Source organism: Papaver somniferum, chromosome 9 (genome assembly GCF_003573695.1).
Source record: "Papaver somniferum cultivar HN1 chromosome 9, ASM357369v1, whole genome shotgun sequence".
NCBI lineage: Eukaryota > Viridiplantae > Streptophyta > Magnoliopsida > Ranunculales > Papaveraceae > Papaver > Papaver somniferum.
Window position 1 is genome coordinate 172891401 of NC_039366.1, and position 24868 is coordinate 172916268.

Here is a 24868-nt window from a genome sequence, read left to right on the forward strand (position 1 = left end):
CAAGTCGGTCCTCCCCCTGGATTAACACCCCACATGGGGAGTGGGATGCAATGGACTTTGTCTGATCCTTCCCGTGGAGCTTCTCTTGGTTCGAACAGTTCTACTCCGCATATTGGTGCATAAGGAGACAATGATGCAGGAATACGAACGAATTCTTCATTTAGCATAGTCTTCAGGCACTGGTGATACGTTGAAGGGGCGACCTTATTGTCATGAATCCATGGCCTCCCTAATATCATATGATAGTCCGGCTCCTTATATATGACCTCGAATTTCACTTTTGACTGAACGGGCCCTACTGATAAATTCAGATTGACATACCCGTATGTGATGGTCTGGTTTCCTTCGAAGTCTGTCATTGTGATAGGCTGCCGTACGATCTTGCATGGGCGAACCTTGGTTGTCCTGAGAGTATTGAGAGTAATCACATTCGAAGACGCTCCCATGTCGATGAGGGCCCTCCTGAACTCTGAATCCTTGATGCGTGCAGTAACATGTAGGGTCCGGTTGTGACCTTCTTCCGCCATCATGTCGTCCTCTGTGAATGTAACATTATTCACAGATGTTTCTGATGCGTTCAAGACTTCTGGACGTGAAGGAGCCAGGTGCACGTCCAGGGTTATCTGGTTAATTGCAGCAAACGTCTCCGCCCGCTGATTCTTTGAGAGGTGTAAAAGTTCACACAAACTTTCTACTAGAGAAGCCGCTTCCTGATCCACTGGCCTCCGGTTCGTAGTGAAGCTGTTGATTTGAGAAGGACCAGTCCCCGGCGTAGAAGTCTCCGGACTGCTCATCTCCGATGTTATTTTGACAAAGAGATTGAGTATGTCGTTTATCGCTTCTTTGATTAGCTCCATGTTCTTTGTGTGAATCTCCTGCACCCGTGCTAGCTCACTTAATGTTGGAAGTCTCCTGATTATACCGTTAGATACGCCGTTGGGAGGAGGGGTATCTCCGTTGGAGGAATCATCAGGATTTGAGGCTGTTGAGGCTGTCCTAATACCAACCATCTTGAAATCAATCGAATGGGATTGGGTATTGAAGAAATTGAGTTCACAACCGATAGATTAATCTCCCACTGTGGTCGCCAATTGTTTATGGGTGAAAACTATTTCTGCTAGTTTTGGTAATTTGGGGTGTGTGGATGAGAAATGAATCTAAACCCTAAACAAATGCACTGCACGGGAGTGCTTTTGATTCGAGAGATCAATCTGTACAATTCTGGCCTAAACCAAGAAATGACCGTTCCAGACTTGCTTCGGTCACAAAGTGAAGGAGATGGGGTTTATCTTAGGGAGGGAAGCGAAGAAGGTGTTGAGATCGTGAAGGTGTTGGTTGTTTGTGACTTGTATCAGAATACCGATCTGGCTTGCAGAATGTAAGCTATCAGTTCCGGTGTTGGGATACGTTGTATCAACACTTGATTTTTGTCTTGTATTGTTGTGGAAATATGAAGAAGAACCTATTTATACAAGTCATAAAGCAGAACCCTCGTCTCGTAGGAAGTGGAGGAAGTGGAGTGATGGAGTAGTGGGGTCGTGCTGGTGATTGTCACACGATCAGGTCTAAGCCCACTTCTCCCATCATCACTAACCGTCCATGTCTTCCTGACACGTTCTTGTGATGGCGCGTTGCGTGCTACACGTTGTAAACCGCCAGACCAATACCCCAGTATGTATCCCCCAGTTTGTGACATGCTTGATGTCTCGATTGTGGGACCCACGGAAGGTAGCATACGGTGCTAGGTTAAATAACTAAGTTATTTGGAAAATCGATATTTACAAAATATCGTGTGTATTCTATGCATGTAATGCATCGAATATATTCAATATGCATGAAGCATCACTGTTTTAAAGCTTATCGGAGTAAGCCGCGGATTAAGCGTCTTAAAACAGTTGCATGCATAGCTACCTTCAAGTGATCGTTTGGAGGCTGCGTAGGCAAGCCCTCCCTTGACCAATCACATGATGTGGTAGAATGACGGATGGTGATCACCACGACACTTTATTGGCCATTTAACTCCTAGCCTGGGCTACCTAACCAAGCTGGTAGAGTTAGACGGACGAGATGATATATGACGCTCATCTGCGACCGTTAATGAATTTTTAGGGTTTTGAAGAGGTGCGCAAGCATCACTCTTCAGCTTGGTCGAATCCAAGCATGGGAGACGTTTTTGGCAGGACCTACCGGGCATGCGTGTAGACGGCGTGCCGGTGTACACGTTTGTACCTCACTGTCCCATAAAGATGTGATCTAAGCCACTCAATTTGACAGGCAAAGAGGAACGGCTGAGATTGATTTGCAACAGAAATCCCATGCCGCAAAGGAATGGGAATACGCGCATCATTCCTTGATTCCCACAAATATTACTAGCTATCCCAAACACTTAATTCCCACAAATATGTTATAGCAAGTAAATTAAGATAAAAAAAAATAAATCCTAATCTACAACGATAGAGAAAATTTCGGGCGAAAAGAAAATGTGGAGATGCGGAGGAAAAAAAAGTATTTATGGAGATGCGGGGGAAATCTCGGAAAAAAAAAGGAAAAAATGTTTATGGAGATGTGGAGGAAAAATAAAAAGTGCTTATGGAGATGCGGGGGAACTCGAAAATAAAAGGAAAAAGTGTTTATGTAGATGTGGTGAAAAAAAAAATATTTATGGAGATGCGGGGATCGAAGCACGTGCCTCTCGCATGCAAAGCGAGCGCTCTACCATTTGAGCTACATCCCCTGATGTGATTCCATTCTGGCCAATTATTTATTAACAATCGTTACCTCCTGGAAATTGGGATCCACTTCATTTCTAATAATATCTATCTACTCTCTGCCGATTACAAAGCGAAAAAAGTATTTCGAGTTTCCCGCCATGGTATCCATGGAAGTCGACACCAGCAGTCTTCAGAGAAAACAATCTCTCTATCAATCTCAGGTATTTTGTCATGAATTTATTCACAAATCTATGTTAATTTTCCTCTTTGTACTTCCAGATTAGTTTTTGTTTTTAATTGTTTTTTTACTGTTCAAACTTTTGAAGGATGAGAGGTTTGAGATCAAGATGGAGAAGTATACTGGTCAACAGTACAGTCAAATATATTTCGCTCGACTTCACAAAATGAGAGCCATTCTCTACTCATTCGTCGAGAAATGGAAACCCCAATTACCTGGTAATGTTTTATTTGTTTCTGGATTTTAGGGTTTTGAAGATTCTGCAGAAGGTAGTATAGGTACAGCTTGTTAGGAATTTTTGTTAGAAAATAGTAATTTGGTGGTTCGATTGATTTGGGTTGTTCTTTGTTTTGCAGTTTGTACTGTTTTGGATCTGGAATTAGGCAAAGAATGTATAATTGTTGGGACTCTATACAAACATATGAAGCTAAAGCCTTGTATTCTTGATGAATATTCTAAGGAGGTAATAAGTTCATTAATAAAGTGATACTATTATGCACACATTGATGAAGCCTGGAGAAGCTTAATTTTATTTCATTCTTTTTCGAAATTGTTTTTGTTTGCTGCAGAGATCTGTATTTCCTGTTGTTAAACCCCATAATTTTATGCATCCTGATGACCAACTTGTTTTGGAAGATGAGAGTGGAAGAGTAAAACTTGGTGGGACTTTTCTAGCACCTTCTAAGTATGTTACAGGTCTGTACTGTTATACTCTCTTAAACTATCTATTTTAGGATTACCTGTTATTCACATCATTTCTTTATTCCATACACCGACATCAAATTTGAATGGTTGGGAGATATCATTCAGTGGCTTACGTATTTCGGATGCAAGCCAACCAACTTTTTCTGAAGCTCTCTCATGTAATCTTAATGGCGGTAAAAAGTGGAAATTTGTAGACCGTCACTATATTTCATCCCTAACTCCTCTCTTGGTGTCTTGGCTGTGATTGTGTTTCGCCTATCGTGATTTCAATTTGGAGGAAGTATGTTTATTTATCCAATTACATGTTATTTTGCAGGAGTTGTGGTGGCTCTTCATGGAAAGGAAACCACGAGTGGTGAATTTTCTGTTATAGATATCCTAGACCGTGGTCTGCCTCCCCAGATCGAGTTGCCACTTGATTCAGGTAATCATTGGTCAAGTCCTTTTTTATTTTTACTGTTTATTTCCTAAAGTTCATGATTGGGCAAGGTTTCTACCAAGGCATGTTTGTTTGGTATCTAAGGTTCCTATCATTTCTTACTAGTGTTCTGCATCCAAATTTCGTATCTCATTAAGCTGGAATCGCTTTCCTTTTAAATTTGATAAATTCAAATCATGGATGATGTATTCCTCCTAATTTACGGAGTGAGGGTAGTATCTTGTTGTCTAGAATTTTTTATGTGTTTCCTTAGTGTTATTGTACTATCAGCGACGCTCTGCTCTTAACCATCAAGTGAATTGATTATGTGGCCTCTTTAGTTCTTTAAAAGTTTGTATTCATTTTAGGCATGCTGCTTCTTAGTATTAGGTTGGCAAAGCTGGGATAGACTGTAAGAAAAGGCTCTACCTGTCTCTCATGCATCTCCTCTTGGCGTGTTCCCTTCTGAATTCAGCAATGCTCAAGTATTCTTTTAATTTGTTTATTTATTAATGCAACCACAGGAGAAGACAAGTTTGTGGTTTTAGTGTCAGGACTAAGCATTGGAAATGAAAAGTCCAATCCTCTCAGTGTCCAGCTTCTAGTTGATCATATAACGGGGCATTTAGGGGATGCGAAGGTGCATAAATGATTATTTTTTCTTCCTTTTACCCCCCTTGTGTTGCTTATTGCCGCTGGCAACTAATTTATTGCGTGAACAGGAGCAGAATATGTCATCCCAAATAGTTCGAGTGGTTATTGCTGGCAATTCAGTTGAGTATCCACTTGGACTTGTGAAAGGACAGGTAATTCTTGAAGTATTAAAAATAGTTGGTGTATTTACTAATCGGCAGTGCTATTTGGCTCCCTCTTTTCCACCTCCCTATTCACCTCCCTACAATCTAAACCCCACATCTGGGGAATGGTGAACCCTACCAGTACCTGAATATGAATCTAAATCTGGATGTGTGGTTGAGATTGTAGGGAGGTGAATAGGGAGGTGGAAAATAGGGAGTCAAATAGCATTTCCGATTTGCTAATTGCGTTCTAGTTGGTTTATCTACTAATTGCATTCTTAGACTTAATTTTGGATGTATATGTTTTTTATTTTGAGCAATGGTTCTGTCAATTTATACAGACTTTGGCTGCTAAGGACCACTCCAAGCTGTCCGAACCAATCAAGGAGCTTGATATCTTGTTGACTCAGGTTCATTTCTTATTTCTCCTTTTATAGTTATCCTGTTATTACGTAAGTCAGTTCTAGCCTGATCACTTTTTTTCTTCAGCTTGCAGCTGCTGTACCGTTGGATATCATGCCAGGGCCCCGTGATCCTGCAAACTTTTCTTTGCCTCAGCAGGTCTTCCATACCCCTGAATCCTTGTTTTAGTAGTGTATACTCATGAAAAGCAGAATATGCTTCAAACTTTTGTCTCATTTAAACACGACTTTCTGTCTTTCAGCCTTTGCACCGATGTCTTTTCCCTGGAGCATCAACTTATAATACTTTCATCTCGTGTACAAACCCTCATTGGTTTGACCTCGACAACATCAGGTAAGATATATAGATGTCGACATGGCACTAGTTCTCAAGACGATTAGATTACCAATACTGTGTCTTGTGGCCTTCAGATTTCTTGGAACATCAGGTCAGAACATAGATGATCTGGAGAAGTACTCAGAAGCAAAAGATAAACTAGATTTTATGGAGCGGACATTAAGGTGGAGACATCTAGCACCAACCGCACCGAACACCCTAGGTAAAGATTGCTCACTACCTTCTTTAAGAGCATAAGTTACAATCTTTTCCACTAACTCTAGTCTGAATAGTTCTTGTGTTCTTCCTTTTTTCTTTGTTTTCAGGCTGTTATCCGTTCACTGATAGAGATCCTTTCCTTATTGAGAATTGTCCTCATGTATATTTTGTTGGTAACCAGAGTAAATATGATACTCAGTTGTTAAAAGGTACCTGTCTAGCATATGTTAACTTTAAATGGGGATTTAGCTTTTTTTCTTCTTCTTAGTATTACTAATTATATTTTATTTTTACTTAATTTATCAGTTTTCGTTGGATGCAGGATCTGAGGGTCAGTCAGTCAGACTCATCTGCATTCCTAAATTTTGTGAAACTGGAATCGCGGTCGTTGTAAGTATTTTTCAGATCAAATTTTACAAACTAGTTTTGCTGCCACAATTCAAAATTGTTGTGTGCAGGCAGTGTGCCAATGAAATAGGATAGATTGTAGAGCAACCTTAGATCCATGTAGGACTCATCTGTATCCAGGTTGTTATCTTTTTGGTAGACAACCCCCAGATAAAAAAAATTCTCGAGAATTTTTGGTAAATTAAGTCTTTATATTGGACTAGGATTTATTTCTTGTTCCAGTCTTGTGCTACTATATTTAGATAGCCATGAGAAAACACAGCCAAATTTCTTTCATCTTTGTGCTTGGTTTTTCACTCTTTTTTACATTTGGTTAAGGTACATCTTATCTACTTTTTGCAGCTGAACTTGAAGAATCTTGAAACCCATACTCTCAGTCTTTCAACAGATTTGGACTTATAAGAAGGCACACTTAAACCTACAGCACTTCGTATCTGTCGTCATCTGACTTATAAGAAGGCACACTTAAGTGACAACTTTTGTTCATTGTCAGTCCGTGTTTCTTGGTTTATTGTGGAAATTTTACATGTCAATCTCTCTAGTCAACTCTGCGGTTCTGAGTTTAATTATTTGTTTTTTCAGATGTTTAATTTGTAAGTTCAAATTTCCAGAGGCATGTTAGACTCACTTTTTCTTTTTCCCGGTGGAACTTGTGCATAGGAAAGTACTAGATATCTGTTTTGAAATGAGTTAAATGAAATGGGTTAGGCTTGATCTATACTGGGTTAGTGCTGGACCCTGTCAAGCCAGGCCGTGGTTACGCCCTTGGGCACCCTGTAAAACCAGCATCTGAAGTAAGAAGTCTTTTTCTATCACAAAAAATCTTCTTGCTTTCCAACACACGAAGGCAGAGAAGCAGTTACAACTTCATTTGTGGTAAATCAGATATCTAAACACTAGCTTAACGATGCATGGAAATCGACTTTTTGATAGAAGTGCAACATACACTTGCCAACACGGGAAGGTGTGGTCGGTGTGGATTTAGATACGAATGGCAAACATCCCCTGCAGGTCGGTAACGGTTGGTGTGGTTACGTGGAAAGAGAGCTTTGTTGACTGTTAGGTTTAGCTGCGTATTGTAGGCCTCTCTTCTTAGCTTTTACATGCATCATAACACACTGAAGATGTTCCTCCCATTAAAATCTGAATCCTGAAGAGCATGCAGCCTTGTACCATCTGATTATAATCATTTCGTTGCTAGACTGTTGCCCTACCATTCCATGGTTGGTTTGTTTGCTTTCGAAATCTACTGGCAATTCAATCTTCTTTTTTTGTCCCAGCCTGCTGCATTCAAATTGAATTCAATCCAATATTGTGTACATTATTTTTAAAGAGAGTGCTAATTTGACATTCTTGTTTAGCTAATTAAACAGTAAGTTATTAAGTTATTAAGAGAGTGCTAATTTGTCATTAGATCAAATGACGAAATTAAGTTATTAAGTGAACACTCGTCGGAAAGTGCACAAAATCGAACTCGAAGTAGCCTATGACTGGCCGAAGCAATACAGAGGTATGCCCAAACCCTGGGAGTGAGCAATACCGAATATACAGATATGCAATAGCTCTAATTCATCTTAAAATGCTTACAACATACTAAATGCTTTTGGTTGTTTACATTTAGAACTGATTAATGAACCAGATATTCACATGACTCAGTTTTGCATCAGTATTAAAGTAGTATTGTCTAGTACCGGTAGAATCAGCCCATCTCCCATCGTTCTTCCGTCACAAGTCCTCAAATGTCTATTCAACTTTTTATCTAAATAGTAAATCCCATCATGCTTGTCTGTCATCGCCAAATCAGCATCTTCGTGGCTCATAAATGAAAAATGTTCGAGACATATTTTAACATCGAAAATGATTTTTTTTTGATAAAAGCTGTATTGTATTTATCGATGAGAATCAGGCAAAAACTGTCTTAACAGTACAGGGTTTATCGAAAATGATTTATACGCAACCAAGTGTATGCACCGTGTGAGAGGGGTGGGATCCACTCATGCCTCTCACTTATCCCAATGTAGAGAGGGTGATCTTTTTGCCGTTGGATCCTCTCGGTGCATACACTTCGTTGTGTATGTAGCAAAGCCGTTTTAACATTGCTATACATGATGATGATAAAGCTTTACAGACTAGCACAACTGTTAAAGTCCTCATGCAGATGTCATTTACTTATCCTCAGATCATATGAGGGTGACAAGCAGTAATAACAAATGCAGCTGTTTGCAGTTTTACCACAATTTAACTGCCGCAACACTATGTATCTTTTTGAATTGTTAACCTTGGTGAATTCTACTTCAAACTGTTTTCTTTCTGCAAGTCTGGTACAGGGGTTAGCACCTAGCAGTACCAAGCCGAACCATTCTTTAATCATATAGAGTTCAGGTAGGTCTTAGTGAACCCTCTATTCCACCGCCACCCTACTTCCTTGATATTTTCATTTGAACGATCAAAATCAAACACCACATGTGTGTGCAATGTAACAGTATATGTAATGGTTGTGGTCAACACAATACAATAAATGGGATAGCATTTGACTTGGATTTCTTTCATCCTTCATGAAAGGTGGTGCAAAACGAAATGAGGGTTATACGTTCAATCAATCAAGCTCTAACACGAACATGTGATTCGTACCCTTGTAATTAATGATTATTATGTGAATAAGGGAGATTTGGGGACATACTCTAAATTATGGTAACCCGTGTGCTGATATAATCCCATATTAGGGCAATTTTAATCGAGTTATCGGATGGGCAAGTTTGACGATTATGACCATACCATGGCCAAATGGAACTGGTTGGGCAAATGTCCAAATCTCGGAATTTGCTTATCAAATCTATAATTTAAAATCCCACATATGTTAGAGAAAATGGGTCAAATGTCCAAAAATTCATAAAATCTGGTTGCAATGGACAGGTTAATTGTCTACATAGGCAAAATGGATGGAAACTAGTTAAAATCAAAACCGACTAAAATGTCCCTTTTTATTATGGTTCTTAAAACTACAGAAAGACCCATTTTTCAGTTTTTCTCCACTGTGAAACTCACGCCCAAAAAACTTCAGGCGCGCACCCATTTTTTGTGAGAAAATTTCTCACAAACCCAGAATTTATAAAATTATGTTCCCATCTGTTTTTTTCTTCTACTACTCCCGACAAACTATCTTTCTTCTTCTTCGATTCCTTTTCTTCTTCCTCCCAACAGTAATCCCGATGTAGATGGTATAGGAAAATAGATAGATTGTCTAAGAATTTGTTTTTCTAAAGTTTCTGCCAGATTTACGAGGATGGACAAGGTTTTTGGGTTTAGTTAGAACCCGAGAATACACAAAAGACAACTGGTATGTTGCCATTGATATGAAATGGATGATAAACTGAGAGATATAAGAGATTCGAGTCTGTTACTGGGTTAGCATGAATGGGTTCTACTAATTTCGGACTCTCAATCGAATCCTGAGTTGGTGTTGTACAGGTTCATTCCGTGAAATCAGTTGGACAATGGCTTGTTGGTTTTGTGATGAATGTCTCAGAGTTTGTGAACCTGTATCTGCCATGGTTCAGGGGTTATGTTTGAATTGCAGGGAAGGAGATAATTGGCAGGAGACCACATACAATCAACAGCCAACCATCATCAGATTGCCAGACACACACCAGTTGTTCGATAAAATGACTTCTTCAGAAATTAGTCAGGCTGATGGAACATTAAAAGGTTGCACCACGTCTTCAAATAATTTGGAATTGGATGTGTCATCAAGACAGAACGTAGGCAATCTACCCGCAAAGAATGACGAAGAGAAGTTGGCAGGAGAGATTGATTTTCAGAGTGGTGGTGTCAGTTTGCGTGGTGATGATTGTGAATTTATAGCTGAGACACAATCAGTCGATAAACTCTTAGGAAAAGTTTCTGGCCAAGTGAGCTCGGATACTACTAAACGCAGGAATATCGTTACCCCAAAAGAATTCTTTGAACATTATCCACAAGCAGGTGAAGTATGGGCAGTTTATGAAGAGTGGAAACCATTTGGTTGGTGCTCGGATCCTAAAACCAGAAGAGAATGAAAGTTCCTCACTGATTACTGCTTGTTGGTTTTGTGATAAATGTCTCAGAGTTTGTGAACCTGTATCTGCCATGGTTCAGGGGTTATGTTTGAATTGCAGGGAAGGAGATAATTGGCAGGAGACCACATACAATCAAGAGCTAACCATCATCAGATTGCCAGACACACACCAGTTGTTCGATAAAATGACTTCTTCAGAAATTAGTCAATGGTGGTGTTGATGTTGGTTTCAATGGGTTATGCATTTAAAAGAAAATGGAGCTAAAAGGATGCTGCAGTGGCAAGGAAAAGGAGATGGAAGTGCAAATGGGTTTGGTGTGCGTGTGACGTGCATTTAAAAGAAAATGGAGGTGTGAATAGTGATGCATAACAGGTTATGCATCTACAAAATTTATTGCATAAACTGTTATGCATTCTCGAAATTGGTTGCATAACACGTTCTGCAGTTGTTGTTTTTTTTGCATAACTTGTTATGCAGTCCAGAAAACGATTGCATAACACGTTATGCAACTACTTTTTTCTTAGTATTGAAACCAACAGAAAATAAGGCTGCATAACTTGTCATGCACCTACAATAATATCTACATAACATGTTATGAAGTCGTGAAAATTGATGCATAACCTGTTATGCATCCGAAAATATGACTTCATAATGCATCGAGAAAATTGTTGCACAATCTTTTATGCATCGAGAAAATAGACGCATAACCTGATATGCATCCGTAAATATGGATGCATACAGCATTATGCATCAATTTTTTTATGTACGCACTAAAATCAACCAAAACAATGGTTACATAACTTGTTATAGATGCACAACTTTGTTATCCAAATGCATAATTTGTTATGCAGTGGAGAAAATGGTTGCATAATTCGTTATGCGTCAGCAGAATGTGTTATGCACCTTTTTTGGTGGCTGCATAATGGTTATGTATCAAGTTTTCGAAAATTTTGCCTAAAATGATGATCACCTCCGATTTTTTCGTGAAAAACAAAAAATTGATATTCTTGTTTGTACTCGTTGCGTAGCTCTCTTAAAAAGATTTCCAACGATATAAAATTTGTAAAATTCCAAGGCGCGAATTTTTAGATATGTTATATCCAAGTTGTGTTGCTAATTATACCCCTGATGCATAACCTGTCATGCGGATGCATAATCCGTCATGCAGACATTTTTAATAATTTCATATAATTATGGGTGTCATGAAACTAAAAATTAATTGTGAGCCTGACAATGAGAATATCATTTTTTTTGGGCCTGCGCCTAATTTTCCCTTCCTAATATTTCTTTTCGTTTTTTCCGTTATCACCAAAATCAACAAATTAAAACCAAATCCAAAATAACTATCACCAGTTCTCGTTCTCCACCGTCTCCACTATTAGGGGCGGAGGCAGGAATTTAAGACAGGGGGCGCAAGAAAAAATACACAACAAAGAAAATTTTTCTTTAAGAGAACAATGTACCAAGTTCAGACTAATGAGAGTTATGCTTTTGTTTTGCTTTTGCGAATACAAGCCTCCTGTGGATGAACGATTGAGGGAGACGGTCAAAGTGGACTTTTTTCTATTGGTCTGGGTTTTTTTTTAGCTTAGGGTGTGCAAGTACTGAGATTTTAGGGGATGCAAAGTTTTTTTTTCTTCTTTTTGGCTTGAAAAATACTAAACTTCATATCGTTTTTGAAAATCAAGGGGTGCAATCGCACCCCCTTGCAACACGTTGCCTCCGCCCCTGTCCACCATCATCTTTCTCCACCATCAAAACAGTTACCACCATCATCATCTTTCTACACTTGCTCCTCCATCAACGATATCAACACTAATTTTCTCCACAATCAACCACATTAACAGTAACTACCACAAAACACCAACAATAACTCCCCCATCATTAAAAGAGATATGTAAAATGCCTAATTACGGTTTGGATCAACCAATTTCACAAAATGAATCTTGAATCTATTAAAACTCGTATGTTTAGAAACCCTAATTTTATATTTTTGTTTTAATTTCATAACATAATGGATTGATTGTTGAATTTTGTTGATTTTTGTTTTCATGTAACTAAGTGTAACTAAGTGATTTTGTATGTATTTTTGTACAAATTGGTGTGAGTGATGTGTCTGCGGTACTAGGTGATTTTAAGTTAACATTATTTGCTGAACCTATGTTCAAATTAATTGGTTGTAATGAACTTAATGCTGGTTATGCTGCAGAAAACGGTTTCGTCCTGTGTATTCTAAACAAAATCAAATTTTTGGGCAGGATGAAACTGGTTTCATCATGTGTTACCACTAGATTAAACCTCTACATAATCATGTTATTACCTACATACTCTTATGACATGCTATTTAATTTGGTATGTGATTTGTTGAACTCGAAAGACATTGTTGGCATGTTGCCTTACAATTTTAGTTTTATGTGATTAACTCAATTCTAAGCATCAGTTCAGTTCTGAATTTTTGTTAAACCCGCTTTAGAAAATAATGTAGTTCTAAATTTTTCATCCTAGTGTACATTCTGATGCGTTTATCTGGTTTCATCATGTGTTGCCACTGGATGAGACCGATTTTATCATGTGTTGTCAATTGATGAAACCTTTGTACACCCAATGCTATTACTGGATGTAATTGGTTTCATCATGTGTTGCCAATGAATGATCCTGGTTTCATCTTGTGTTACCAATAGATGAAACTGGTTTCATCCTGCACAAAAAACATATCTTTCAGAAAATTTCAGTTTCATCCAGGCTTGATCTGTGTTTTACCTGAATTTTTAATTGTTGAATATACGATCAAATAGTCGTTTATGAATGAACTACGATTTTAATTGTTGTAGGGATAGAAAGAGTATTAAATTAAGAACAAAGAACAGGCATGATAGGGTTATGAGGCCGGGGGAAGAAATATTATACGATCTTCAATTGACCAAGTATTGATGTATGGAGAATTTTGTTTGTGTTAAACATCACCACTATATACTGGGATACAAGTACTAAGCTCGAGAACCGTGGTTACTTCTTCTCCATAAGCTCAAGAAGTATCACAAAATCTTCATGTAGAGGCATCTTGTGGCTTCAATTGATTTGTAAAAAGGTTCTATTAATGTCGTGTTGTATATCTAATTTATTATTGTTACAATTTTTTGATGGATTTAATTTTAAAAATAACAAAGGATTGTGCATTACTTATATCTCCGGAATAATAATATATATTTTCTCGCACGCTTAAATGGTATCCATTATTTGGTACCATGTTATTGTAAGTAAGTTAATTCTTTTTCTAATTGAGTAGAAGTGCTTTTATTCCGGAAGTACTTGGTTTCCATTTTTATGATTTTTATGCAAGGAAAGAACTTTATTGCTAGAATGTTCTAACTAAGGGATCAAGTTTACTTGAGCTCAAAGTAAAAGGTTATTCTAATCAAAAGATTTATTAATAGTCGGCTGGCAAAGGAGAATGATATCAATTCTTTCAAATTAGGGGCCTATTTATTTGGGCAATTTGAAAAGCAATAAATGATGTTGAGACAAATCTCGAAGTGGGTACAATTACTAAGATTGTTTCTTGTTGGTATAATTTCTATAAGCAGGTATCTGAAAATAATTTCATTGTTGAGAACTCAAATATTAACTTAGATACTAGATTTCAACAAGGAATAAGTTATCAAATTAATGTATACAGAGCTTTTGATCTTAGTATGGGTTAGGAATCTTCATTTAGTTTTTTTCGAGGGATCTGGTGCTGAAATGTTAAACTTTCAATTACCAATCATAGCTGAAGCCAGGGACTTCGTGTTAGCGTTGCAACTGGAATTGAAAAAAAAAAGAATTCAACTATTTCATCATTAAAAGGGATGCACAGGTTTGTTAGCATTCTTAATTAGGTGAATTCCGTAGTCCCTTGAAGAATTAAAATACAGATTTTGCAAATCAGAGAATTATTGGAGAAAATTCCTAGAGCTAAGTTCAACTTTGTCTCACAAAAGATCAGCTCTGTTATGAACAATTTAGCTCACTATTGTTGGTGGCTAGTTAACTCGTCTTCGTGTCTTGCGACTCTCTTGTCTGAGAATCACTCCTCTTAACTGGTTTATTTTGTTTTTCTCCTAACAAAAACAAAATAAAAATTCCAATCCAAATACCTAAGCTTTCTCCGTTACAAATGTCACAAAAGGATTTCCATTTCCATTTTTTTCTTTCAATTTATGTGAAAACAAGATATTGCTTTGATAATTTCTAGTCTTTCCTACCTTATTTCATGCCATCATGACCATCAGCCCATGCTCTCCGTTACTTTGGTGCGCCATGCACAGAGATATGATATTTGAAACATTTAGATTTCAAATCTCCCCCCCATGCGGTTTGGGAGTTTGTAAGCACTCACTTTCGGACAGCATGGCTCCGTAACAATCCAAAAGGAAAAACCCTGATTCCCTGAACGCGGTTTAGTAGGGTTTATGCTTATAACAAATCGGGTGGTTCACGAGAAATCCTTCTTCGAAAAATATTCGTGGCATGCAATTAAAATAACAGTAGCCAGTAGGGACCACACATCTTACTGGCAGTCTGCCACTTTGGCTCGGAAGGATACAAAACAAACAGTCTATGAGCCGTTCCTTCTATCGCCACTTGTATCTGATACATTTACAATTGGCACTCATTTTGCAGTCGATATTAACAAACGTGTACATCTAGTCTTTGTAGTTTTCACCTTGTTTTACGATATTGTCCATGTGTTTTTCCTTTATTTACGGTCATCCCCGAATAAACTGATTCTGCCGCTATTATCCCGTTTCATTCCTGTTTCCTTCTAGTAAATTGTTCTGAATTCAAATCTAATCTGATGCTGTGGAAACACCTAGTCAAAATTAGTCAATCCAAATCCGTTCTCAATTATTTTGATATGATCTGTTTTTAATTTGTTCAATCATCAGTTTTTAATTCTTGTCTGAATCTTTCTGTATGATAACTCGTTTTGGTTTTTGAATTTATTGTAAAATTCTCTCTGTTTTTGATATCCTAGTTTTTATTTTTCTTTTTCTCCCTTTCTTCGTGTCGATCTCTGGTTCTAATTGATCTGTTTTTCCCTTTAATGGCAGATTAATCTTCTCCTTTATCTGTTGCCACGCATGGTGTTGCAGTATTGTCCCATCAATTATCTAGGTTTCTCAATGGTTGGCAGTATCAAAGTTGGCATCTTCAAAAGTTGGCCTTATCTAACAGTGGTGTGTACCTTATTCATCTTTATCTTGTCGATCCATCGTTATCTGTTTGGGAATCATTTTTTTGGTCTTAACAAGCTGCTACCTTTATCGACCTCCGCTTCTGATGTTATCTTAATTTTTTTAGAAGCTTTGATTCCTACAACTTTTTATCTGTTCTTCCAATTTCTTAAACCTTTAACCCATACTTATCCCTTTTACCTCTTGCCACCTCCTTCATGTTTTGTTTATAAAACCCACCTCACAACCTTCTTCTTTCTTCGTACCCTCTTTTGTTTTGTTATCATCTTCTTTCTCTTTATTTTCATGGCTCGTCCTTTTTTGAATAATATTGCTCACCAAATGGAAAGTGTTTCTATTAGTGAAGAGCCTATTAGAAGAAGAGTGATTATGCATTCTAACACTGCTATCTTAGCTGGAATTAGGGATTGACAGTTTAGTCTTGCTGGTAAGCTTTATGCTCCGGGGGTTATGTCTTGGCAGGATGCTGAACGTGCAGCTAAATTTATTTGGCCTCCTCTTCGAAGACACAATCAATGGTTTGTCCAGGTGCGTGGTTTAGAACCAAATATTTTTGTCATCAAGTTTAAAATTTCAGAAGATAAAGATGCAATTTTATTTGGTGGAGCTTGGAACCTTGATGGTCATTTGATTGTTTTAAAGGATTGGAATCCCACTATGGATTATCATCTACTGGATTTTTCGGTTTCTCCTTTTTGGTTAGAGTATAAATATCTTTTACCTGAATTCACCTATGCTGATATTCTTCGAATGTTTGGTAATATTGTCGGGGAAGTTAGAGTTATAGAACCAGATGGTGTGAACCCTCCTACATCCTCTAAGTATAGAGCTCTTGTTCTCATTAATGTTAACACTCCCCTTATTACTGGTATAACTACTACTAATGCTGCTGGTGTAACTAGGTGGATTGGTTTTTTTTATGAGAAACAGCCTTATTGTCTTCGTCCTGAATGTAAAGTTCCTAATCATGAAGAGATTGACTGTGCTAATATGACTCATACCCGTCATGAGATGGAAGAAATTGTTCGTGGTTTTGGTTTTGTAGAGCCCATTTTTCCTCCTCAAAGGAATCCTGAGCAAGAAGCACAACTCTTTCTACAACATGGATCTCAGAGACGTGATAGACTACGACAACCTATTGAACAACATCCTAGACACTTTGATGGTATGCGCCTTTCAATCTTCTCGGCCACTGATTCAGGTTCTGGTGCTTCCTCTTCATATCACAATCAAGCTCAGCCCTCTTCTTCTTTGAGACCATCTTATACTATGACTAGTGACGGTGCTAGTACTAGTGGTGTTAAGAAAAGATATCGTCGTACACCTATTTTGGTTATAACTTCTGAGCCGCATATTCCTGATGCTGATTTGGATGACAATGTGGTTACTTCTCAAGTGGATGATACTGTCTCTGTTGAAGATGATACCACTGCTTCAGCCATAGATAATGTTTGGGACATTGCTGCAGCCTCTGCTTATAATGCACAGAATCATACTGATGCATGGCAACAGGTGATTGTCAAAACTTATCCTTCTTTATTCATTTTTGCTTTGTTTTTTCTTTTGTTGTTTTCTTGCAGTCTTTTTTTGAATTTCTCTGTTATTACCGTCATGAAAATTCTTTCCTGGAACTGTCAAGGTATAGGTAACCCTCATACCCGTGATTATCTTCATTTCTGTTTGACCAACAATGACCCAGATATTTTTTTCTTGTGTGAAACCAAAGCTCAGTCTAATAATATGAGATTTTATCTTTCTAAAACTAAATATCCTCATTACTGGTTTCATCCCTCTTTGGGTCTCTCTGGAGGTATCTCTCTTGGCTGGAAAAATGGAATTGATATTGAAATCATGCATACAACCTCTAAAACTATCCATGTTATTGTCCATACTCGTGATAATAATATGGATTTCTTGATAACCTTCATGTATGGTGCTCATGATGATACAGAAAATGCTAACCAATGGCAATATATTATTAATATGCATTTGTTTGTTGATCTTCCTTGGGTTCTTCTAGGTGATTTAAACTTCACCATGCATGACTCTGAAACACATAGTTCAAGTGTCACTCATCCTCATCATGCTAGACATGTTAGAAATTTTGTTCAGCAACTAGGTCTCATTGACTTAGGTTACTCAGGAGCTGACACAACTTGGTCAAATCATCGTAGTGGAGATGATCATGTCTCTGCTCGTCTAGATAGATCTTTAGTGAATAATCGCTGGATCAACCACTACACAAATGCACATCTTCAACATTTAGTACCTGTTGCTTCGGATCACAGCCCGATTTTGCTACATACAGTTCCTTCTGCTACAAAACATTCTCCTTTTAAACTCTACAAGTGTTGGTTTAAAATGGATTCTTGTACTGATACTATTGCACGCAACTGGCAGCAACGATTTTCGGGGTCTCCTTCGTTTCAGTTTTCTAGTAAATTAAAACTAACCAGAACTCAGCTGAAAATATGGAAACGACTTTCTTTTGGCAACATCGAGATTAACCTTCAAAATATTCAGAAGCAGTTACAATTTTGCTATGACCGCAATTTGCCTTCTTCTCATCCTCAAGTTAAGCATCTAAGCTCTTCCTTGCAGCAATGGCTTTTGATTCAAAAAGAGTTCTTCATGCAAAAAGCAGGTTATAAAGTTCTTGAAGCAGATAGAAACACTTCTTATTTTCACTCGATAGTCAATTACAATAAGAGAAGGTCAACTATCAATTCTATCCAGGGTCCCTTGGGCATTTGGTTTGATAGCAGAAGTGATATTGAAGCTATATTTACTAACCATTTTAAGAATATTGCTACTTCTTCTAAGCCTCAGATTAATAACGAGATTCTGCATCTTTTTCAACCTTGTGTTTCAGAAATACAGAACAATTGCCTTATCTAGGTGCCTCATGCTCAAGAAATAAAGGATGTGGTATTTCAAATCAAGCCTTGGGATTCTCCGGGTAATGATGGGTTCCAAGCTGGATTTTATCAACATTGTTGGGATGTTGTTGGCACTGAGGTAATCTCCATGGTTCAATACTTTTTCACTCATAAACATATGCTCAAAGCCATCAATCATACATATCAGGTTTTAATCCCTAAAATTTCAAACCCAAAAACACCTGCTGATTACAGACCCATAAGTCTGTGCAATGTTAGCTATAAAATTATTTCTAAAATTTTAGCTAACCGTCTTAAACCCCTTCTTCCTGATATTATCTCCCCTACTCAAACTGCCTTTGTTGCAGGAAGACATATCCATGACAATATCATTATTTCTCATGAGATTTTGTTTAGTATGAAACGTAAAAAGATTAAGAAGGCTTTGGTTGGTTTGAAATTAGACATGTCGAAAGCTTTCGACAAGGTTGAATGGTCATTTCTGCTTTCCATCTTTCGGCAACTGGGTTTTCACAATGATTAGATTAGTTTAATAGAGCAGTGTATTTCTACTTCAAATATTTCCATTCTTATCAATGGCAGTCCTTCTTCAACTTTTTCTCCGACTCGGGGTATTCGTCAAGGAGACCCGTTGTCTCCTTTTTTATTTCTTTTTGTCATGGAAGCTTTTTCTAGACTTTTGCAGATTAATGTGGACTCTGGTTGTCTTTCAGGGATTATAATTAATCATCACTGCCCTTTAATTAATCATCTGTTCTTCGCGGATGATTGTTTGTTATTTCTTGAAGCCGATTCTACTCAAATGCAACAGCTTCAACACTTGCTTCATATATTTGGACAAGCTTCAGGTCAGGTGATAAATAAGCAGAAATCAACCTTATTGTTTGGCAAGCACACTTCTAATGCTCATAAGTCTAATATCACTGCTATTCTTGGTATGAAAGTTATGGGACTTGGCGAAAAATACTTGGGTATACCTCTTTTGCTGCATAGATCCAGACATAAGAACTGTCAGGGTGTTATTGATAACATGAATAATAGATTGCAGGGCTGGCAGAGCAAAATTGTGAATCAAGCAGGAAGAACTACTCAGGTTAATTCTGTTTTAAGCTCTATGGGTATGTATCAAATGCAGGTTTTCAAACTACCTGAAGCAACTCTTCAACAAATGGAAAGAATTCAGAGAAGCTATTGGTGGAACAGTTACATCAAGCCACGTTCTCAAAAGTACATTTCTTGGAGAAAGGTATGTTTACCTAAAAGGCTAGGTGGTTTAGGACTTAAAAATTTATGCAACTATAACTTAGCTTTTCTTGCGAAACTAGCTTGGCAACTGTTACATAACCAAGATGCTTTATGGGCGAAGTTGTTGAAAGGTAAACATTTTCCTCATCATGACCTGCGTTTCTTCCCTCCACCGGTTAACTTAAATTCAAGTTGAATTTGGCAAAGTATCTCTATTGGGCTCGAGATTGTGTTGAAAAATGCTAAATGGCAAGTTGGTAATGGAGCTCATATCAACATCTGGACTTCTAACTGGATTCCTTCTCTGAATTCTGCTTTACAGGACTGGGGTGATTTGAATACTTCTAACTATCAGTTGGTTTCTGATCTTATAGATACTGATACTGAACACTGGAATGTGTCGCTTCTTCGCCTTCTCTTTACAGCTGATCAAGTAAACTCCATTTTAACCATTCCCATTCAGTTAGATCAAGAGGATAAATTAATCTGGCCCTTTACAACCACTGGTATTTTTACTACTGCCTCAACTTATAAGATGTTGTGTGATAAAGATATCCTAACAGACAACTCCATGGGTTTATCTCAACATTTTTGGTTATCTTTTTGGAAGTTGAAAGTACCTTACAAGTTTCAGATTTTCCTGTGGAGAGCTATTCACAATGCTGTTCCAGTCAAAGCAAGAATTTTCACCCATGTGCATAATGTTGATTTACACTGTGTACTTTGCAACCACAATCAAATGGAAGATCTGGACCATCTATTACTTCATTGCCCTTTCTCTAGGGCAATATGGCAGTATTTTTTACCTCATCAGTTTCACTTTATTTTGCAGCATTCTTCTCTCTTATCTTGGATTCAGACTTGGCAACTCAAAGACTCCATCATCAACATCCAGAAGTCCCCTGAGATTGTTCACTTAGCTATGTGCATCATGCATTTCATATGGAAGCTTCGATGTAGTGTTGTTTTTAACAATACCACTCCCAACCATAACTCTATAGTCCATCAGGTCACTTCATACATTCTCCAGCATCATCTAGGAAACACTCCTGCTAACTACAATCATCCTGATGTTCATAATAAGCTTTTACATCATAAATGGGAACCTCCTCCTTTGCAGTACCTAAAAATTAATATCGATGCTTCTTATAATTCTAGTTCTTTGTTAGCTGGTATTGAAATTATAATTCAGAACTCTACAGGGGCATATGTCACGGGAAGGGGAGCCTTGAGAAGAGCTAGTAATGCTCAACAGGCCGAAGCATGGGCAATGTTGGAGGCTATGCAACTGGCAGATTCAAATGGTTGGTCTCATGTGATTTTTGAATCTGATAATCTGGGAATTTGTTCTTTTCTTCAACAACAATCTTCTCTTTGTCACTGGCAGAGTATGCCTCTTCTGCGAAAATGTGTAAACATATGTAATATTAATCCTGATTGGTCTTGTAGTTTTGTGTATAGGTCTGATAATAAAGCTGCAGATGCAATAGCGAAGGCAGCTTATAAACATAATCTATGTGGGGATTGGTGGTTTCATCCACCTCCTTTGTTAATTCCCTACATAAATTGTGATGTATCAATTACTCATGTTTAATATAAGTTCTTTCCTTGGTTAAAAAAAAAATTGTTCTTGAAATTCCCTATCAGATACCCCTTCAGTAACACTCGTGAGTTAATTAATTAGCTATTTGTTAATTGTGATATTACAGCTAGATTTCTTATCCTCTCAGTAGTACAAACTAGAAAGACCTCTCGAACGAATCATATTTGTGCTTTAAAACTGTTGGTAGGGTAAATTTTGATTTTTATATGCAGCAGCTGCTGACGAACCCGGAAAGTATGATTAATCATGATTAAACACAAGTTTGATTCGAATTTTCTGGATAACAGTGGAACAACCACTCATAAAATGCGCCCGCAGAGTCCAACTACTACGGCTTCACCGAACAGTAGTTGTGCGACTTGTGTCCCCAGGACCCCAAGTCCAAGCTCGAATCCAAAATCAAGTAAAACCATGCATTATTTTAGTAATTCTTTTTTATGGTGAAGATACCCCTGCGCTAATTAAACAAGTCTCTTTTATCGACCACAATAATTATGGAGCAGCTCTTTAATTAGGTTCCCTTCATTTAAGAGGAAAGCAGCTAATTAATTATCTCGCTTCCCTAGTTAGCAGTCGTAGAGGTAGGTCAGTGAGTCCTAGGCTCCCAGCCAGTATGAGTCCTCTTAACTCTTAAACCAATCGTTTTAATTTAAACTCACAATCCTTCCATTTAAGGACTGAAAGATTTTTAAATATGGGCAAAGTGTAACGCCAATTGAATCAGGCCTTACTAGCCAGCATCCATCCAAAACTTCTGTCGATATAAAGCAGTTTTTGTTCTTTCTTCTTTTTCATCGACTAGACTCAATTCATCAAAAAGCTCAACCACAAGCAGATTCCTCCTAATCATCTCCCACCCACCCACCCCCTTCATCCATCAATTTAAACGTTCTTCTGTGTTTTTGTTTCTTTTTCATCGAAAGGAAAACCCAAAACCTCTGTTTTCTAAACATAAAATTTTCTACTTTGGTTGTCATGGCAACTTCTTCTGTAGTACTGTCATCATGTATCTTGTTTACTGTACTAGGGATACTATCACTTACTCTGAACTTCACTTTTGTTCTTTCATCATCGTCGTCTCAAATGGTTTTCCCGCTTACACACTCTCTTTCAACAACTGGGTTCAATAACACACACCATCTCCTAAAATCAACCTCTGTTCGTTCCACCACAAGGTTCAATCATCATCATCGCCACCGTCACAACCACCACCGCCACCATAGTCATCGACAGCGACAAATTTCACTTCCTTTATCTCCAGGAAGTGATTATACGCTCTCTTTATCTCTAGGTTCTAAACCAACTCAACAGATTTCTCTGTACATGGATACTGGCAGTGACCTTGTCTGGTTTCCTTGTGCTCCGTTTGATTGTATTATGTGCGAAGGCAAATACGATCCTAAAGTTCCTTATATCAAACCTCTCAATTATAACAACTCTGCTGATTTCATTCCTTGTGATTCTCCACTCTGTTCTGCAGTTCATTCGTCTCTACCATCATCTGATATCTGCGCCATCTCTAATTGCCCGTTAGAATCAATAGAAATGTCAGAGTGTTCATCTTTTGCTTGTCCATCTTTTTACTATGCTTATGCTGATGGTAGTTTTGTCGCTCGTCTTTATCGTGATAATCTATCATTAGAACCTATATCTTCTTCTTCAACAACAACTCAACAACAAAAATCACTTCATCTGAAGAATTTCACATTTGGCTGTGCTAATACTGCTTTAGCTGAACCAATTGGTGTCGCTGGTTTTGGTGGTGGAAGTCTATCATTACCTGCTCAACTCGCTACTTTCTCACCCGAACTCGGTAATCGGTTCTCTTACTGTTTAATCTCTCATTCTTTCAAATTCGACCGAATTCGTAAACCGAGTCCTTTAATTCTCGGCCGATACGACGATCAGAAAGAAAAAAAGATCAGTGATCATGGTGGAGTTGTACCGAGTGAATTCATTTACACACCCATGCTTGATAATCCGAAACATCCTTACTACTACTGTGTTGGGCTAGAAGCAATTCAAATTGGTACGACCAAAATCGACACACCAATGAGTTTAAAGAGAGTAAACTCGAAAGGTAACGGCGGCACTGTGGTGGATTCTGGTACCACATTTACGATGTTGCCATCCGTAGTTTTCGAAGCCGTAGCTAATGAGTTTGGAAACCGAGTAGGAAAAATGTACAAAAGAGCCGTCGAAACCGAGGATCGGACTGGACTCAGACCGTGTTTCTATTATAACAACAAGAATAATAAGCGTGGTAATTGGAGAGTGCCAAAGATGGTTTTACATTTTACCGGGAAAGTAAGTATTAGTTTACCACAGGCGAATTACTTTTTTGAATTCAGCGGTGACGATGATGAAGAGGGGAAGAAGAAGAAGAAGAAGAAGAAGGGGGAGAAGGTTGGTTGTCTGATGTTGGGTAATGCGGGTGAAGAAGAGGAAGGGGAATCAAGTGGTCCAGCAGCTGCTTTAGGTAATTACCAGCAACAAGGGTTTGAAGTGGTTTATGATTTGGGACAAAGGAAAATTGGATTTGCCAAGAAGAAATGCTCATCTTTATGGGACAATCTAAACTCTTAGCTGGATAGATTGGGTTCTTGTGCAACAGTTTTACATGCGTAAGGTTGACTTGTGTACACGTGTGGGTATTAAAAATTATGGGCCGTACGAGGGGGGAACTCTAGTGGACTACTGTGTGCTGTCGACATATGATGTAACTTGTAAGTATCGAGTATGGACTAGGGACTGAATATAGAGAATATGTTAAGAGTCGAGACAAATAATGAAGTATGGCACTTCAAAGTTGTAAAGAAAACGTGTTAATATCAATCAAAATCGGTTTGGTTGTGGTACTGTAAATTTTAGAGATTTTTTTTGAAGTTTCGAAAGTTGTATTATTTTTGCGAATAAATAGTGATTGATACATTTCAATTCTGTGATGGGATGTAAGTTCAAAAGGAAAACAGGAATAAGAAAACAAAACTCGGACACTAAATCAAAAATCGTCTTTTTCCGAAAAAGAAGTGAATCTTCCATGATAATAATCGTCCGATTTAAAATTGGGAACGGTTACAGGACTGACCAGAATATTTCCAAAAATTATAAGAATTTCAAACGAAAAACACACTCACAAGCAAACCACATGATAATATAGTTGTAAAATGAAAACCGACGTAAAATCCTAACTGTTTCAGACAGTTTTTCTGAGTAGCAGAACAAGCTTAAATGGCATGATTTAGATTAAAAGTAACTCATTCAAATCATATAGTAAATCTACAATTAGTTGAGATACTAGGATTCAAAGATCCTATCATTTTTCAAGGCTAACATACGTCGTTCCTTTTTAAGAGGTCTATTAACACATCAACATTTGTTGCATGAATTTATGTCGGTGTTGATGGTGGTTTTTAGCTTAGGGTTAAAATCGTAAAATCCTGGTTTGACGTGACGTCACTCTGTAAGGAAGCGGATCTGTAAGCACCAGTATCCCCACTAGCATATTTATTGAGTCATTCAATATGTTTACGTGAAATTTACTCAGTTTCGCGGATGCGACAACCATCCTAAATACGCCGTGAAAGTCTCACT

The 24868-nt window shown here is 37.8% G+C and overlaps 3 protein-coding genes across 3 annotated transcripts; all 3 read left to right on the top strand.

Annotated features, from left to right (window-relative positions):
• The first annotated feature begins 2754 nt into the window (after nt 1-2754).
• Nucleotides 2755-6915, top strand: LOC113307597 (DNA polymerase delta small subunit-like). The gene is made up of 14 exons (XM_026556048.1): nt 2755-2932; nt 3038-3167; nt 3306-3412; nt 3519-3645; nt 3971-4078; nt 4597-4712; nt 4795-4878; nt 5211-5279; nt 5359-5430; nt 5534-5625; nt 5703-5830; nt 5934-6035; nt 6149-6216; nt 6577-6915. The coding sequence occupies exons 1-14, from the start codon at nt 2870-2872 to the stop codon at nt 6634-6636; spliced, it is 1326 nt and encodes a 441-aa protein (XP_026411833.1). The 5' UTR covers nt 2755-2869; the 3' UTR covers nt 6637-6915.
• A 9061-nt stretch (nt 6916-15976) lies between these two features.
• Nucleotides 15977-21101, top strand: LOC113312877. The gene is made up of 2 exons (XM_026561610.1): nt 15977-17038; nt 20874-21101. Exons 1-2 carry the CDS (start codon nt 15977-15979, stop codon nt 20901-20903), a joined length of 1092 nt encoding a protein of 363 aa, XP_026417395.1. The 3' UTR covers nt 20904-21101.
• A 1033-nt stretch (nt 21102-22134) lies between these two features.
• Nucleotides 22135-24203, top strand: LOC113308265 (probable aspartyl protease At4g16563). The gene has a single exon (XM_026556750.1). The coding sequence runs from the start codon at nt 22250-22252 to the stop codon at nt 23858-23860; it is 1611 nt and encodes a 536-aa protein (XP_026412535.1). The 5' UTR covers nt 22135-22249; the 3' UTR covers nt 23861-24203.
• Nucleotides 24204-24868: the final 665 nt, after the last annotated feature.